Source organism: Somniosus microcephalus, chromosome 11, assembly GCF_052327205.1.
Source record: "Somniosus microcephalus isolate GS21.2 chromosome 11, FLI_Smic_1.0, whole genome shotgun sequence".
NCBI lineage: Eukaryota > Metazoa > Chordata > Chondrichthyes > Squaliformes > Somniosidae > Somniosus > Somniosus microcephalus.
Window position 1 is genome coordinate 200,380,205 of NC_140997.1, and position 17,043 is coordinate 200,397,247.

At 43.9% G+C, this 17,043-nt stretch overlaps 1 protein-coding gene across 3 annotated transcripts in view; it reads left to right on the forward strand.

Moving 5' to 3' along the window:
- LOC147111120 (constitutive coactivator of PPAR-gamma-like protein 1 homolog) overlaps window positions 1-17,043 on the forward strand; it is a 145,143-nt gene that overhangs the window by 88,917 nt on the left and 39,183 nt on the right. For all 3 annotated transcript variants that reach the window (XM_086001690.1, XM_086001687.1, XM_086001689.1), the window contains exon 11: window positions 16,259-16,508. In XM_086001690.1, the coding sequence (XP_085857816.1) occupies window positions 16,259-16,508 (250 nt within the window). The remainder of the gene's footprint in view (window positions 1-16,258; window positions 16,509-17,043) is intronic.

Genomic DNA, 17,043 nt, shown 5'->3' on the forward strand with positions numbered 1-17,043 from the left:
GGTAATTTGGGAAGTAGAGTTGGTTGGGGCATAGGAGTTTATCTGAATTAAAGGCTGAGTAGCTGGGAAATGCAAAACTGAGGCGCCACCATATCACCACTGCTCAACGGGTGTAGTTACAGTGTGACAAGTTTACATAAGCACTTTTTACAGTATAAATAGGGACATGGGAATCTATTGTGGGAAAAAGTTGACAACAAGTTTGACAATTTTGACAGCAGGAAGAACAGTTTTGTAGACATGAAGTGTGAGCAGAAAGAAGATTTTGAATATATTACTAGTTTATCTCGTGTAGCATTGTGCAGGATAAGTCAGAGAATATGATCTCTCTCTTACCTGTTTCTGCTGTTGGTATTAACGTTTCTCTCTAACTCTCCGATGCTTTCCTCCCTCTTTCTCTTCTGCTTCTCACCTCTAACTCTTCTGTTTCTTTCTCTATTTTTCTTCTTTCCTTTCTGGTGGGTGGTGTGGCGGGGAAAGGAGCCACCAGCGGCTTCTGATTGCAGTTGTGGTGAGGGTTGTGGGGAAAATGTCCTCAGTGGTTTCCTTCCCATCCCTCGTCATTCACTCATGCTTCTCCCCCACATCCTCACTCCATTCATGGCAGCACTGCCCATTCCCTTTCTTGCTACATCCTCTCACCCATCACTACCTCAGCTCTTCCCCTTTGAACTTGCATATCCACTGTATGTGCAAGTTAATATTAAATATGGTTGATGGCTGTATGGTACACTGTTGAATACATTCATTTCCGGGGCCTGTGCTCAAATCCGGTCCTTACTGATTGATTGGATAGAAGCAACTCCACTGCGTGTGAAATTTGGATAGTGTTTATCCTAGTGGGTGAAAATCCAAATGATAAAAAAACTAAAAGTTCAGGCTTAAATTCTCAGTTTTAGGCTACCAGGAAAACTGCTGTTAGTAATGCACAGTTCTGTATGGGTATGTATGTGTGTAATGAGGATAAGGCTTGTGGTTGGGTTAATTGATGAAGACCTTTTCTGACATGAGTGCTAAAAGTGGAAAAACGTCCTACTTCCTTGGACTGATATCCTTCATCTCACTAACCACAAAATATGAGTCAGTGATCAAATCTTAAAAATGTGATTTTTGAAGTAAACCTCTAAGTGCTACAGATTGTTAGCATCAGTAATTGAATTGAATCAGCAAATATTAATGGGGATAGTCAGAAATTGACCACATGCCAATTTCTTGTTGTTCTAAATGCTGGGAATAGATCCCGTGAAGACTTTTCATCCTGTTTTTCTCCCTTCATTGGCATCCATTACCACCTGAAGCTCTTGGTGCTACTCCCACAAGTGAGAGAAGTTTTGCGTATACTGCACATATTTTATCAGCTGACTGGTTTAGTAAGAATTCTGTGAAAGCAGCTTTCTAGTTTTGATGCCGTATCTTGGCAAAATCTTTTTCCAAGTTCGTATCCAGCTTATTAAAATACACATGAACTCTGCAAAGACTGTTTCTGGCTGTGGTTCAGGCAATCATGTCTTTCAGTTTGTCATAAAGAAAGAACTTGCAGTTATATAGTGTCTTTCATGACTTCATGACATCCGAAAACACTTTACAGCCAATAAAATACTTTTGAAGGATAGATGCTGTTGTAATGTAGGAAATGTGGCAGCCATTTTGCTCACAGCAAGGTCCCACAAACAGCAATCTAAAATGACCAGATCATCTGTTTCTGGTGTAGCTCGAGGGATAAATGTTGGCGAGGACACTGTGGGAACTCCCCTGTTCTTTTTCGAATAGTGCTGTGGAATCTTTTACGCCCACCTGAGGGGCCTGATGGGACCTCGGTTTATTGCCTCATCCGAAGGACAGCATCCACAGCAGTACAGTGTTCCCTCAGTATTGCACTGAAGTGCCAGCCTAGGTTATGTGCTCACGTCTCTGGAATGGGGCTTCAACCGATGGCTTTCTGACTCAGACGTGAGTGTGCTACCACTGAGCAAAGGCTGTGCCCTGACTCTGCAGTTTGTGAATTACAGTTGGGGCTTGTAATAAGGGAACAGCTATAATCATGGGGATTTTAACTTTCATATTGACTGGACTAATCAAATTGGGCATGGCAGCATTGAGGAAGAGTTCATAGAGTGTATTAGGGACGGGTTTCTTGAGCAGTATGTAACTGAACCAACCAGGGGGCAGGCAATCTTAGATCTGGCCCTGTGTAATGAGACAGGATTAATAAAAAATGTCCTAGTAAAGGATCCCCTTGGAATGAGTGACCATAATATGGTTGAATTCCAAATTCAGTTTGAGGGTGAGAGAGTTGGATCTCAAACCAGCGTACTAAGCTTAAGTAAAGGAGACTATGAAGGTATGAGAGTAGAATTGACTAAAGTGGACTGGGAAAACAGATTAAAGTATAAGACGGTACAAGAGCAGTGGTCTACATTCAAGGAGATATTTCACATCTTTCAAGATAAATATATTCCACTGAGGAAAAAGGGGAGTAAAAGAAAAGACAGCCATCCGTGGCTTAGTAAAGTAATAAAGGATAGTATTCGACTGAAAACAAGGGCATATAAATTAGCCAAACCTAGTGGGAGGATAGAAGATTGGGAAGCATTTAAAAGCCAGCAAACAATAAGTAAAAGATTAATTAAGAAAGGGAAGATGGATTATGAAAGTAAACTAGCAAAAAATATAAAAACAGATAGCAAGAGTTTCTACAGCTATATAAAAAGAAAAAGGGTGGCTAAAGTGAATGTTGGTCCCTTAGAGGATGGGACCGGGAAACTAGTGGTGGGGAACATGGAGATGGCAAAGACGCTGAACAAATATTTTGTATCAGTCTTTACAGTAGAGGACACTAAAAATATCCCAACACTGGACAAACAGGGGGCAATGGGGGGGGGGGGGGGGGGAAGGAGCTAAACACGATTAAAATCACTAAGGAGATGGTACTCAGTAAAATAATGGGACTTAAGGCGGATAAATCCCCCGGACCTGATGGCCTACATCCTAGGGTCTTGAGAGAAGTGGCGGTAGGGATTGTGGATGCATTGGTGATCATTTTCCAGAACTCCCTGGACTCAGGAAAGGTCCTGGCAGATTGGAAAACTGCTAATGTAACACCCTTATTTAAGAAGGGAAGTAGACAAAAAGCTGGAAACTCTAGACCAGTTAGCCTAACATCTGTGGTTGGCAAAATGTTGGAGTCCATTATTAAGGAAACAGTAACAGAGCATTTGGATAAACATAATTTAATAGGACAGAGTCAGCATGGTTTTACGAAGGGGAAGTCATGTTTGACGAATTTGCTCGAATTCTTTGAGGATGTAACATACAGGGTGGATAAAGGGGAACCAGTGGATGTAGTGTATTTGGACTTCCAAAAGGCATTTGACAAGGTTCCACACAAAAGATTACTGATCAAGATCAAAAATCACGGGATTGGGGCAATATACTGGCATGGGTGGAAGATTGGCTATCTAACAGAAAACAAAGAATTGGGATAAATGGTTCGTTCTCGGGCTGGCAATCAGTAACTAGTGGTGTTCCGCAGGGGTCAGTGCTGGGACCCCAACTCTTCACAATCTATATTAACGATTTGGAGGTAGGGACCGAGTGCAACATATCCAAGTTTGCCGACGATACAAAGATGGGAGGGAAAGCAGTGAGTGAGGAGGACATAAAAAACCTGCAAAAGGACATAGACAGGCTAAGTGAGTGGGCAGAGATTTGGCAGATGCAATATAATGTTGGAAAGTGTGAGGTTATGCACTTTGGCAGAAAAAAATCAAAGAGCAAGTTATTATCTAAATGGAGAGAAACTGCAAAGTGCTACAGTACAAAGGGATCTGGGGGTCCTGGTGCATGAAACACAAAAAGTTAGTATGCAGGTGCAGCAGGAAGGCCAATAGAATCTTGGCTTTTATTGCAAGGGGGCTGGAGTATAAAAACAGGGAAGTCTTGCTGCAGTTATACAGGGTATTGGTGAGGCCACACCTGGAATACTGCGTGCAGTTTTGGTTTCCATATTTAAGATAAGATATACTTGCTCTCGAGGCGGTTCAGAGAAGGTTCACTCGGTTGATTCCAGAGATGAGGGGGTTGACGTATGAGGAAAGGTTGAGTAGGTTGGGACTCTACTCATTGGAGTTCAGAAGAATGAGAGGCGATCTTATCGAAACATATAAGATTGTGAGGGGGCTTGATCGGGTGGATGCGGTGAGGATGTTTCCACTGATGGGTGAGACTAGAACTAGGGGGCATAATCTTAGAATAAGGGGCTGCCCTTTCAAAACTTCTTCGCTCAGAGGGTAGTAAATCTGTGGAATTTGCTACCCCAGAGAGCTGTGGAAGCTGCAACATTAAATAAATTTAAAATGGAGATAGACATTTTCCTAGCAGATAAGGGAATTAGGGGTTACGGGGAGAGGGCAGGGAAGTGGACGTGAGTCTAGATTCAGATCAGCCATGATCCTATTGAATGGCGGAGCAGGCCTGAGGGGCCGTATGGCCTACTCCTGCTCCTATTTCTTATGTTCTTATGTTTCTAAGGAAGATTAAAGAAAGTCTTCCTATAGTTCTTTTGGAGAGAAGTTTGAAATGACTTGAACAGTATCTGTCTTTTCTCACTCCTAATGAAGTAGGTGGACAGACTGTGTTGGGTCTTGTTTCAGTAGCTCTTTATAAATCCTACAGAGTTAATGAGCAATTCTAAATGAGGACTTGTAAGTTTTCACCAGTGAGAGCTGCAGTCTGGATAAATGGACTTCCAAATCTACCCTGAGTATTCCTGGCTGAGGATCTCCAAAGGTGCACTGACCTTCACCACACGGACTGCAGCGGTTCAAGAAGGTGGCTTCCCCACCACCTCGAGGGCAGTTAGGATGGGCAATAAATGCTGGCCTTGCCAGCGATGCCCACATCCCGTGAATGAATGAATAAAAACAACATTGATACTGCAAGTTTAGCATTTGAAAACAATTTTGGCTTTAAACCAACATTAAATTTGCAGAGTAAATCTGGAGTTTTGGTTTGACCTGACTTCAGAGAAAAGTTGAGTGAGACTCCCTTGGGGATGGAGTCTCCTACTGCTTATGTTTGCTGCATGGAGTGTAAATCCAATGAGGTGTCAAACTTGGTTCATATAGTATTCAATTGGACTTCCCCCACCCAGAGGCACTTTTTAAACTTTCACCTTAATTAAAATGTTGAGCAGGAATTCTCTTCTCCCCATTCTCTCAACATTTATATTCCAAAACTGTTGGGAGATCGTGGTGTATGTGCCTTTAAGAGCCCCAGGTGTGCGTAATGCCGGTAATTGCCACTTGGGCTATATAAGCCTGTGTATTGTGTATATCCTTTAGAAACCCCCCCCAGACTTGCTTAGTAAATACCTATGAACCAACTCCTGTCTTCAGTGTCTTTATCTACACACGGACACTACAGTGGCGACGAAGTGGAAACGGACTTACCTGCAATTCGGCAGCACCTCAAGGACATCGATTCCTCCAGCGTCCAGAAGACTCAAGGAAGTAAGAGAAACTGTGGTTTCACCAGCTGGCCAAGCTGGTGACAGGTACTGCGCTAATCCTTCCTGGGCGTCAGGCTGGAGCTCCAGCGGCGGGCTCTGCAGCTGAGACAGGCAGCGAAATCGGAGGCAAGCAATAACGGACTGGGAGGGTGCACTCGAGAGACGGCCGGCGCGGCAAGCAGGTCAGCGTTTAGACCTCCGTCGGGAACGAGTCTCCAACAGTGAATAAACGGAAACCACAGTAAAACAGCGTTGTTATCGGTAGCAGCGCGGGAAGCGCCATATCGTTGCTACAGAGAGAGAAAAAAAAGCGCGGGAAGCGCCATATCTTTTCTGAAATGCCTAAATCTGGTAATATTGAGGCTTTTGATGGCGAAATAGAAGATTGGACCACATACGTGGAAAGAGTAGAGGTTTATTGCACTGCAAATGGAATAACAGATGAAAAAAAAGCTTCAGTACTTCTGAACTTAATGGGCGCGAAGACATACGGGCTGTTACGAAATTTAATCACTCCAGCCAAACCAAAGGACAAGACTTTTAAAGAAATTGTTGATACCCTGCAGGAGCATTTAAACCCAACACCGCTGCTGATAGCGGAACGATTCAAGTTCTTCAAGAGAAATCAACACAAGAATGAAAGTAATGCTGATTACCTAACCGAATTAAGAAAGCTATCAAAGTACTGCCAATTCGGAGCAGGACTATCGGATTATCTTCGAGACAAATTTGTTTGCGGTCTCTTAAGTGAAGGAACACAAAAAAGACTGCTTTCTGAAAAAGATTTAACATTGGACAAAGCTTTCAGTATGGCTGTATCATACGAAGCAGCAGCAAAAGGAGCTGCAGAGATACAACACGAGACACAGGACTTCGGCACCCATAAAATGACACAGGAGTTCGGAAGATGTTATCGCTGCGGCAGATCCACCCATAACCAGAGGGACTGCTGGTTCAAGGGCAAAGCATGCAGGCAATGTGGTAAGATTGGACACATTGCACGGGTATGCCAATCTGGACAAAATAAATCCACTGACAGAAAACAAAAAATCAATAAAGAAAAGTACAGGAAGGTACAAATGATGACGGACAATAGCTCCGAAGACCAGAATAGCGATAGCGACTCCGGAAACAAGAGACTAAGCTGTCTCAAATTACATAATGTACTTGCCAAAGAGGATTACCAAACCATTTGGGTTACCCTCACAATAGCAGGGTCCCCAGTTAAAATGGAGCTAGATACAGGATCAGCTCTAACCATAATAAATCGACGAGATTACGAGAGGCTATTTTCGCATATACCTCTAAAAGACACATCCATTATCTTAAAAACATATACGGGGCAGAAAGTCTACCCCAAAGGAAAAATAAGGGTGCCTGTGGTATACAACGGCAAAGAAATACAAAAGTTGTATTTATACATTCTACAAGATGGTGGTCCACCGTTGTTGGGACGTGAATGGATAAGGAAGATACGTTTAGACTGGCACTCCATTCAGGCACTGACGGTGACCAGTAAGGAAAAAAACAATGATGACATCATACCTGAACGATTAAAAGACATCTTGGCCAACGCCAAAGAAGTGTTTCAAGAGAAACTAGGAACCTTGAAAGGCATCACCGCCTCAATAAAAGTGGAAGATACAGCAATTCCAAAAAATTTTAAGGCAAGACCGGTGCCATACGCAATACGTCCGGCAGTCGAGGCAGAGCTGAAGAATTTGGAAAAGGCAGGCGTATTATCCAAAATAGATTGGAGCGAATGGGCAACACCCATCGTTCCAGTCATGAAAAAAACATTGAAAAATAATTCTGAGGAACAGAAAAAAATTCGCATCTGTGGGGACTTTAAGGTGACTGTAAACCCGGTCCTTCACACGGTACAGTATCCTCTTCCGAGGATAGAAGATATTTTCGCCTCACTATCCGGAGGAAAACGTTTCACAAAAATTGACTTGGCACATGCATATCTACAGATGGAGGTTGAGGAGACCTCTAAAAAGTATCTCACGATAAACACACACAAAGGCCTGTACCAGTACAATCGACTGGTTTTTGGAATAGCATCAGCTCCAGCTATCTGGCAAAGAGCTATGGAGCAAGTCCTGCAAGGGATTCCAGGGACTCAATGCTACCTAGACGACATCCTTATAATAGGAGAAAACGACAACGAGCACCTTGCCAATTTGGAGCAGGTGCTCACTAGGCTGAAAGAACGGGGCCTACGAGCAAATCGCCCCAAGTGCGAATTTTTCCAAAATCAGATATCATATTGTGGCCACATAATTAATAAGGAAGGGTTGCATAAGTCACCTGAAAAAATTGAAGCAGTTATAAAAGCCCCAGCACCTGAAAATGTTTCACAATTAAGGTCATTCCTGGGATTAATAAATTACTATCATAAATTTTTACCGAACTTATCAACTATTCTACACCCTCTTAATGATCTTCTACAGACAGGAGTGATTTGGAAATGGAACGAAGACTGTAAACGTGCCTTCCGTAAATGTAAAGACTTAATCACATCCGAGAAAATTTTGGCTCATTACAACCCATCACTACCAATCAGACTGGCGTGCGATGCATCCCCTTACGGCATAGGAGCGGTATTGTCCCATAGATTCCCTGATGGCTCGGAACGGCCGATAGCTTTTGCGTCACGCTCATTGAACTCAGCTGAGCATAACTATGCCCAGATAGACAGGGAAGCACTTAGCCTGGTATGGGGAGTGAAGAAATTCAACCATTACCTACACGGACAAAAATTTACCTTGCTGACTGACCATCAACCCCTCATCTCCATATTCAACCCTAAAAAAGGTGTCCCCATTATGACAGCACAAAGACTACAGAGGTGGTCCCTTTTCCTAGGGGCACACCAATACAACATTGAATACAAAGGGTCAAAACAGCATGGGAATGCTGACTGTTTATCACGCCTACCGTTGCCAACGATAGAAGAGGCACCTACAGTAGACCCAGTAGAGATATTCCACTCTACCATAGTGGAATGTCTACCGGTGACAAATTCTGCCATTGAAAGGGAGACAAGAAATGACCCTACTCTCTCTCGGGTCTACGATTTAACAGTGAAGGGATGGCCAGCACATGGCGAACCACTGTTGCCAGCATTCTCGCAAAGAAGAGAACAGCTGTCAGTGTGCCGAGGAACCTTGATGTGTGGATCCAGAGTGGTGATTCCACCCAAACTCCAGGATAAAGTGCTAAAGGAGCTTCACGAGGGGCATCTGGGTGGAGTGAAAATGAAGAACCTAGCTAGGGCGTTTGTATGGTGGCCAGGTATCGATGGAGACATCGAAGACATGACCAAGAGCTGCCTAGGATGCCAGAAGGTCCAAAATGCTCCGCCACAGGCCCCTCTACATCCATGGGAGTGGCCCTCATCTCCCTGGCAAAGGGTGCACATCGACTTTGCTGGTCCATTTATGGACTCAATGTTCTTAATCGCAGTTGATGCACACTCCAAGTGGCCGGAGGTAATAAAGATGTCCTCCACCACCACGGAAAAAACCATCACAGTATTAAGGACCATATTTGTCAGGAATGGGCTGTCGGAGCAGATATGTTCTGATAATGGACCGCAATTTGTGTCCGAAGAATTCAGAAAGTTCTTAAAGAACAATGGGGTTAAGCACTACACGTCCGCCCCATACCATCCCGCCACCAATGGATTGGCTGAAAGGTTTGTCCAGACCTTCAAGAAGGCCATCAAGGCCATGGGTAATGAAGACATAAAACTTCAGCACAAGGTGGATAACTTCTTATTTGCATATAGGAATGCAACGCATATGGTTACTAACCAAACTCCCGCCATGATGTTCTACAATAGAAACCTAAGATGCCGGCTGGATTTGGTCAAGCCCAACATCCGAAGGGACGTGGAGAACCGGCAGTTTCAGGGCATGAATGAAAGGCCAACTAGGGCCTTCCAGATAGGCCAACCGGTTTTGGCCCGGGACTACCGTACCGAGAAATGGCAGCCTGGAACTATCTGCACACGATTAGGACCACTGATGTATACCGTGGACATTGGAGACAGTATAATAAGGCGCCATGCTGACCAAATCATCAAGTCATCCGAAAAGGGACAACCTACACCACCACTCTATACATCTAACGATGAAGTAGAGATACCCATATCTACCTCCGATCCGGTGATACTGGAGCCCGATGAACCCGACACTGGCCTTCAAGCCGAATCAGCCTTGCCAGAAGAACCTACTACACCACCAGAAACTACTACACCCCCGAGGCGTTATCCGGACCGAGTCAGGAAGCCTCCTGAGAGACTAACTTATAATTAATTAATACAGCAATGTATATTATTTTGCATATAACATGTAATTAATAATTACTTAAAATATGATGTACTAGTTAGCTAGAAGGGGAGGAATTGTGGTGTATGTGCCTTTAAGAGCCCCAGGTGTGCGTAATGCCGGTAATTGCCACTTGGGCTATATAAGCCTGTGTATTGTGTATATCCTTTAGAAACCCCCCCCAGACTTGCTTAGTAAATACCTATGAACCAACTCCTGTCTTCAGTGTCTTTATCTACACACGGACACTACAGAGATAGCTCTGCTTGTGCATGTATCCAGGAAGTTGACCAGCAATATATGCATGGAATAAAAACAGAAAATGCTGGAAATACTCAGCAGGTCAGGCAGCATCTGTGGAGAGAGAAACAGAGTTAACGTTTCAGGTTGATGACCCTTTGTCAGAACTGGAAAACGTTGGAGATGGAACAGGCTTTTAACAAGTGTAGGGGCAGGTAAAGGGGGAGGGGAAGGAAAGAACAAAAGGGAAGGCCTGTGATAGGATGGAAGGCAGGGGAGATTAAGAAGCAAAAGGGATGATGGTGCAAGGCAAAAGGAGATGGTAATGGGACACGTTAAGAAACAAAAGATGACTCTAGATGAAGTGTAAATGGCAATGGCAGAATGATCGACAGCTGCCATGTGAGGAAAAAAATGAAAAAAAGACAGGGCCAGAGGTTGTGGTCTGAAATTGTTGAACTCGATGTTGAGTCCAGAAGGCTGTAAAGTGCCTAATCGAAAGATGAGGTGCTGTTCCTCGAGCTTACGTTGAGCTTCATTGGAACAGTGTAAGAGGCCGAGGTCAGAGTGGGAGTGGAGCGGAGAATTAAAGTGACAGGCGACCGGAAGCTTGGGATCACCCTTACGGACTGAACGGAGGTGTTCCGCAAAGCGGTCACCCAATCTGCGTTTGGTCTCCCCAATGTAGAGGAGACCGCATCGTGAGCAGCGAATACAGTATACAGGTAGACTACCCTTTATCTGGACTTCCGAAAACCGAAACCCTCTAAAAACCGAAGGTTTTTTCGGCCAGCGTAAGTCGTGCGCGCAGACCCCCGCCGGCCCCGACCCCCGCCCCCGCCGACCCCCCCGCCAACTTACGCCGAGCGTCGGCGTAAGTCGTGCGCACGACCCCCCGCCGACCCCAACCGTAAGTCGGCGGGGGTCGGGGTCCGCGGGGGGGTCGGCGCCGGCGGGGGTTCGCGCAGGGGTCGGGGCCGGTCGGGGTCGGCGGGGGGTCGTGCGCACGACCCCCCCCCCGTGGACCCCTGCCGACCCACCTTCCAAAATCCGAAATTCTCCGAAAACCGAAACACGGCTGGTCCCGAGGTTTTCGGATAAAGGATAGTCTACCTGTACTAACTATATGCATGGCTCTGCCTTACTAGAACCCAGACTGCAGCTGCTGATCTCAGTCCAGAAGTTATAGTTTAAATACATCCTAGGATGCCCAATAATATTTAATTCATTGTAGCCAAAATGAGTCTGAGGAATCCCCCCCCCCCCCCCCCCCCCAGAAGATCAAATTGTACAGTTACCGGGTCAGACTGTACCTTGAGTACAGTGCGCAATTCTGGTTGCCAAGAAACAAGGAAGACATTCAAGCTCTGGTGGCAGTGCAGGGAAGAGCAATGAGTTTAATCCCTGGTGCCAAGCAAATGAGTTGTGAGGAAAGGCGAGAGAAACTTGGGCTTTACAACTTGGAAAGATGTCAGAGAGGTCATCTTAGAGGTATATGAAACAGTTAAGGGAATGGAAAAGGTTCATCTGGAATGCCACTTTAATTTAAATAGTGCACAGTTTCAAAATAGCAACTTTAGGATTGATAACAGGAAGTTCTTCACACAGAGTGATCAGCATATAAAATGGATTTCCAGATAGAGTTGTGCAGACAAAAACTCTGGAATCGTTTAAAAAGTTAGATTCCCCCAAGATGAAGCAGGGATTGTATAGTGGGTACAACACTCCTTCAGTGCAAGATTCAAGTATCATCAGTCAGGTCAACTAATATGCTAATTAAGGTTAGAGTGCTAACGCAGCTTTACAACCCAGACCTCCCAATGGTACAAGGCAAATCTTGCTTTTAATTTTATCAGAGCTGAGATAACCTAGGGCAACTAATAAGCTTAACAAATATGTTAGTGGTGTGATAGCAAGATTATTTCTAAATGTAGGGCCGTTGTGTTGTCAGTTGTACTGAATCTTCACCGAGCTTTTGAAAATATACTGAATCTTCACCGAGCTTTTGAAAATATACTGATCTTCACCGAGCTTTTGAAAATACACTGAGATCGTGCCAGAAAGCCATGAGCAATGTTGTTTTGACTCCAAACCTGAGCTTGCCAGTTTAAAAAAAGATCAAGGTGAGCACACTATTGATTCATCCAAGTAGTTTACCCAGGAAATTAACATGAAGTATGCTCATTTTCACCAAGCTTTTGGAAAGTCACAGATTAAACCTCTGCTTCAAGGTGGTGAGCAACGTTCTCACTTAGCTGCGCGGCTGTGTAGCTGTCTGGAGGTCCCACACAGGCCGTTCACCGGCTTTTCAATGGGAGATTTCGCACATGCGCAAAATTAGGGGGAACATTGGTGGTGGGTATCTATTGTTAGTACTGCCCTTTGGAGCAGACTGTGCTCCTAGACATAGGCATTGATTAATCCTGCCCAGCTACATTTGGAAGAATTGTATATTTATGATGAGCTGGCTCAGGAAGACGGGACCTAAAGGAATTCTGGACAGTAGCTGTTTTTAAACTCAGTGGATGACCTTGAGTGAACCTGAAGAAATTTCAGTTGGAACCCATCAGTACTTTACTTTTATGGCACTGTTCTTGGGTATAATGGGGGGAAAATTCGGTATCGCCCCATTTGGGGCGCCGTTATCGGCCGTGCGCAAAGTTCAGCGCCTGGCGCTAATTATTGCCTCCGACAGCAAACTTGGCTTTTATCGCCCCTGGAGGTGATTGGCGCGCTAAACCAGGCACTTCACACCTGTCTTAAGGCACAAACGCCAAGGAGTGAGGCGCTACCTCAGAGTGCTGGCGAAGCAAGGAAGGGCAAATCAAAATAAACCTGCAAAGTGCTGCTCAGTACTCAAAACACCTTCACACAGCGTTGAATCTCTCCAGAAGTCTGTCTCTCTCTCTCAGAATGCGTGATGCAAAAATGTCACCAACAAAAAAAGGCAGGAAGCGGTCGCCTTTTAAATAGCGCTCCCCTAGTCCCTTTCTGACCGCATAATGCTACCCTCAACCTGTCATTGCTAGTGGCAGGCGGTAAGGCAGGGGGCGCCACTCAATATCCGGTCCGGGGCACTAACGGGGTGTTGTGCACTCGAATGACGTCATCATCTGCCGGCGCAGGAGATTGTGGCGGAAGTGTTTAGCGCCGCCGCAAAATGTCTCGTTAATTTCGCGAGCGGCACAAACATCGCCGTGCCCGGCCTCTAGTCACTTTGCGCCCCAATTGGCGCCCTCTTGAGGCGCAAACAACTGAATTTTTCCCCAATATATTATAATCTTTGTATTTGTGCACACTTCCTGTCAACTTTTCCATTATAAATTCCTGTGACCACATTAATAATGGAAACTGACTGTGTAAACTTGTAATTGCATTTTATTGCTTACCCCCGCACCGCACCCCCCCCCCCCCAAACAAAGTAGAGGTGCTACAGCACCGTCATATGCGAGGGTGTGATTACAGTGTGATAAGTTTACATAAGCAATTCCCATTTATAAATAGGGACAAAAGAATGTATAATGAAAATAAGGACAGAATGCAGGACTTGAAAATGGAGACTGAACTACATCTCTGCGCCTTGATTCATTTTTTCCCCTAGCCTCCAATCCGACTTGACCTGAAGACTACAGTTGGCTGTGTGTAAGCCTATAGGGAATTTACTAGCTAGAGTAAATTTTCTTGGTTTTGCTGCAACACCTGACACTTTATTGCAATTGTGTGCTGCAGAATAGCCAGAATTTTGCAATAACTAGAAATGGGGAGAAAGCTGGTAAATTTGGCAATATGGTAACCATGTACATGTCTAGCTCAAATCAGCTTTCTACACAGCAGAACAATAACAATTACATTTTTTCAGTCAGGAACTACTACTGCTGTTTTGTTGGGTGTATGTGTGTTGATACTATGTTGGTCTTCCATGGTGTTGCACAAGGTGAATAAAGACTAAGTCCTGGGTTAGAGGGTGAGGGATAATTGGACCAGGCATGCGTACGAACAATGACAGACAGGTAAAGACCATCTGGTCCATCGAGCCTGTCCCACACAATTGCAATACCTTGTGTATCACAACATGTACATTCCACCCCATCCGAAACCATATGATCTCCTGGGAGAAGCAGAAAAACCCAGGCCAATTTGAGGGCAAAGGGAAATTCCTCTCCGACCCATCTAGGCGATCGAAACTAGTCCAGGAGATCACTCTGGCCCTGAATTCCCTGGAGTGCCTACCTTCTGTAAGAGGTGATTGCCGCCCAGCCAGAAACAAATCCAGCTCTCACTTGAAGGAATTCAGCGAGTCTGCGTCCTCCACACGACACCGCAGCCTGTTCCAGAGGTCCACCATTTAGACCCTAACCCTAATTCAGTCCCTATTTAAAATCTATTATGTTCTTATTTTTATATTCCCGCTATAAGTTCCTATGTCCACATTTATAATGAAAGCTGCTTATATAAACTTGTCATACTGTAATTAAACCCTCCTGCCAGAGGTAACACAGCAGTACCTCAGCAGCACCTCTACATATTGGAGGGAGGTGCAATTACACTTAACAAGTTTACATAGGCAGTTAACATAAATTTGGATATAGGAATTAATAATGGAAAAAGTGACAAGTATGTGCAGATATAAGACTTTAAATATATAACTATTCAGTTGCCTCTGGCTTTGCCTGCAACAATTCAGGACAAAGTGAATTTCCCTGAGACTGCATTAGTGACACTGCAGATGCAACAGTGCCTATAGCTCTGACCCACTTATATTACTGTATATAGATCTGACCCATTTATAACAATAATAAAGCTCCTCCCTTCTCTTCTTCCCCCCCCAACCCCCATGTAGATAACCCTACCCCAGGGGTGTGGTAGCCCCCTTCTGCATGGCTACCCTTGGTTGCTAGATTTCAGACTAGTATCTCCAGCATTCATTTTTGTTATTTTTTGATAGCTTTGAAGCAGGGCCAATATATAAATAATAAAAAGCAAAATACTGCAGATGCTGGAAATTTGAAATAAAAACAGAAAATGCTGGAAACATTCAGCAGGTCAGGAGCATATGTGGAGAGAGAAACAGTTAGATCGTTGACCTTTCATCAGAACTGTTTCTCTCGCCACAGAAGCTTGAGTGTTTCCAGCATTTTCTGTTTTTATTATAAATAATTAAAACTTGCACCACAGACCTCCAGTGGCACAAAATGGAGCTAAAGCTAAATAAGTCAAAACTTAGACCACCGAGCTCCCACCACTCACAGCCTTCCGGATTCCACAGAATGGAATTGTACAAGGCCAGGAAAATTGTTTATGCAGCCTGCTGTCCATTCCACGCATCCAACATGCTGTCCCCCATCACATAGCCAGTCCCATGGCTGCACCCATGTCCTTGCTGACTTGCCTGATTTCTCTTGGTCACAAGGCTGCACTGAGCAGGGCAGCCTCAGAGGTGCCTAAACTGGCACTGAGTGTCGTGAGTGAGACAGTGTCTGATGGCCCAATGGCATTTTAGCATTTAAAAACAAAACTTAGTGGTGAGTCCTAAACTTAAAAAATTTACAACCGAATATTTATTTAAAATAAATTCTTTAATGATTCACAGAAGGCCATAGTAGAGGGAGGAAGGATAGGCTGATGCCTGCCAAAAGTGGCAACTTTAAAACTATCAAGATGCATTCAGTTTAAAAAAGTTTTAAAATTTTGAAAACAAAACAAAAGTTTAAAACTACGGTTGAAAATAACTCCAGCTGAGGAGGAAAATCCCTGCAAAAACCAAGATGGGAGGTAAGCTGGCAGAGACGGTTTAGAAAGCTGTTGCACATTCGCCTGTGCTTGTGCACTCTGTGTGATAGCTTTACGTCGGTGAATCTCATATTAAATGTGGACATAAGAAATTATATGGGGAAAAATTGACACAAAATGGTGACATCAGGAATTAATGTGGTGCAGCCAGGAAGTGCGTGCAGACACAAGATACATATAATGTACATGTGTATGTGTGCAGTGTACATGCATGCCTTGGGAGTTGTGTGTTGCCTTGATTACAACAGTGAAATACATCAGTTTTTCTAACGGCACTGAAAAATAATGTTGCAAGTTCTTGTCGTTAGGAAATTAAGTACAATTTCAACTCAATAAAATTTATTGTATAGAGAATTCAGTCAATCTCATTTATATTTTTCAGTTCCCCCAGTTTTAGTGAAGGAGTGGGCTGCTTACAAGGGGAAATCACCCCAGACTCCAGAATTGGTAGAAGCACTTGCTTTTAGAGAGTGGACATGTCCCAACTTAAAGAAGTTATGGCTAGGAAAAGCTGTGGAGGATAAAAACAGAAGAATGAGGGCATTTCTTGCCTGCATGAGATCAGACACACCAGCTATGCTTAATCCCTCAAACGTCCCAACGCATCTTCTTGTTCTTTGCTGTGTGTTACGGTAAGTGTAGCGCCCAGATTAACAGTGAAAGAGAATGGATTGGTTTTCTTTATAGCATTCGCGAGTACATTTTTGCATAGTGCTAAGTGCCCTACAGTAAAATTTGAATTTGTGCAGTTCTAACATATAATTGAATTGATAGGATTATGAATAACTTCTTTTCTTAATTTGGAAAAAAAAAAATTTTGTTTTGTGTTCTATTCAGAATTTTGTTTCAAAAAAATTACAGAGCACAATGAAGTGTGGAGTCTAATCCTTTGCAATACACACACATGGCGCGATATATTCTGGGGGGGGGTGGGGCGACATAACAACTTTTTCACTTTCTTGCCTGTTAAATTATGAAAATGTTTGAGATCCCAGTTTAAAAACTGGAGATCCAAAATTAGTAAGTTTATTTCTACTGGTTGGTAAATCAGCACTAAGGGAACAAAAAGATTAGAAGCTTAAAGGGGAGGTAAGAAATATTTTCCTGCAAATACTGTAGCTATTAAAATATGGAATACATTTGTTTTTGAAGTGAAGTCAACATTTA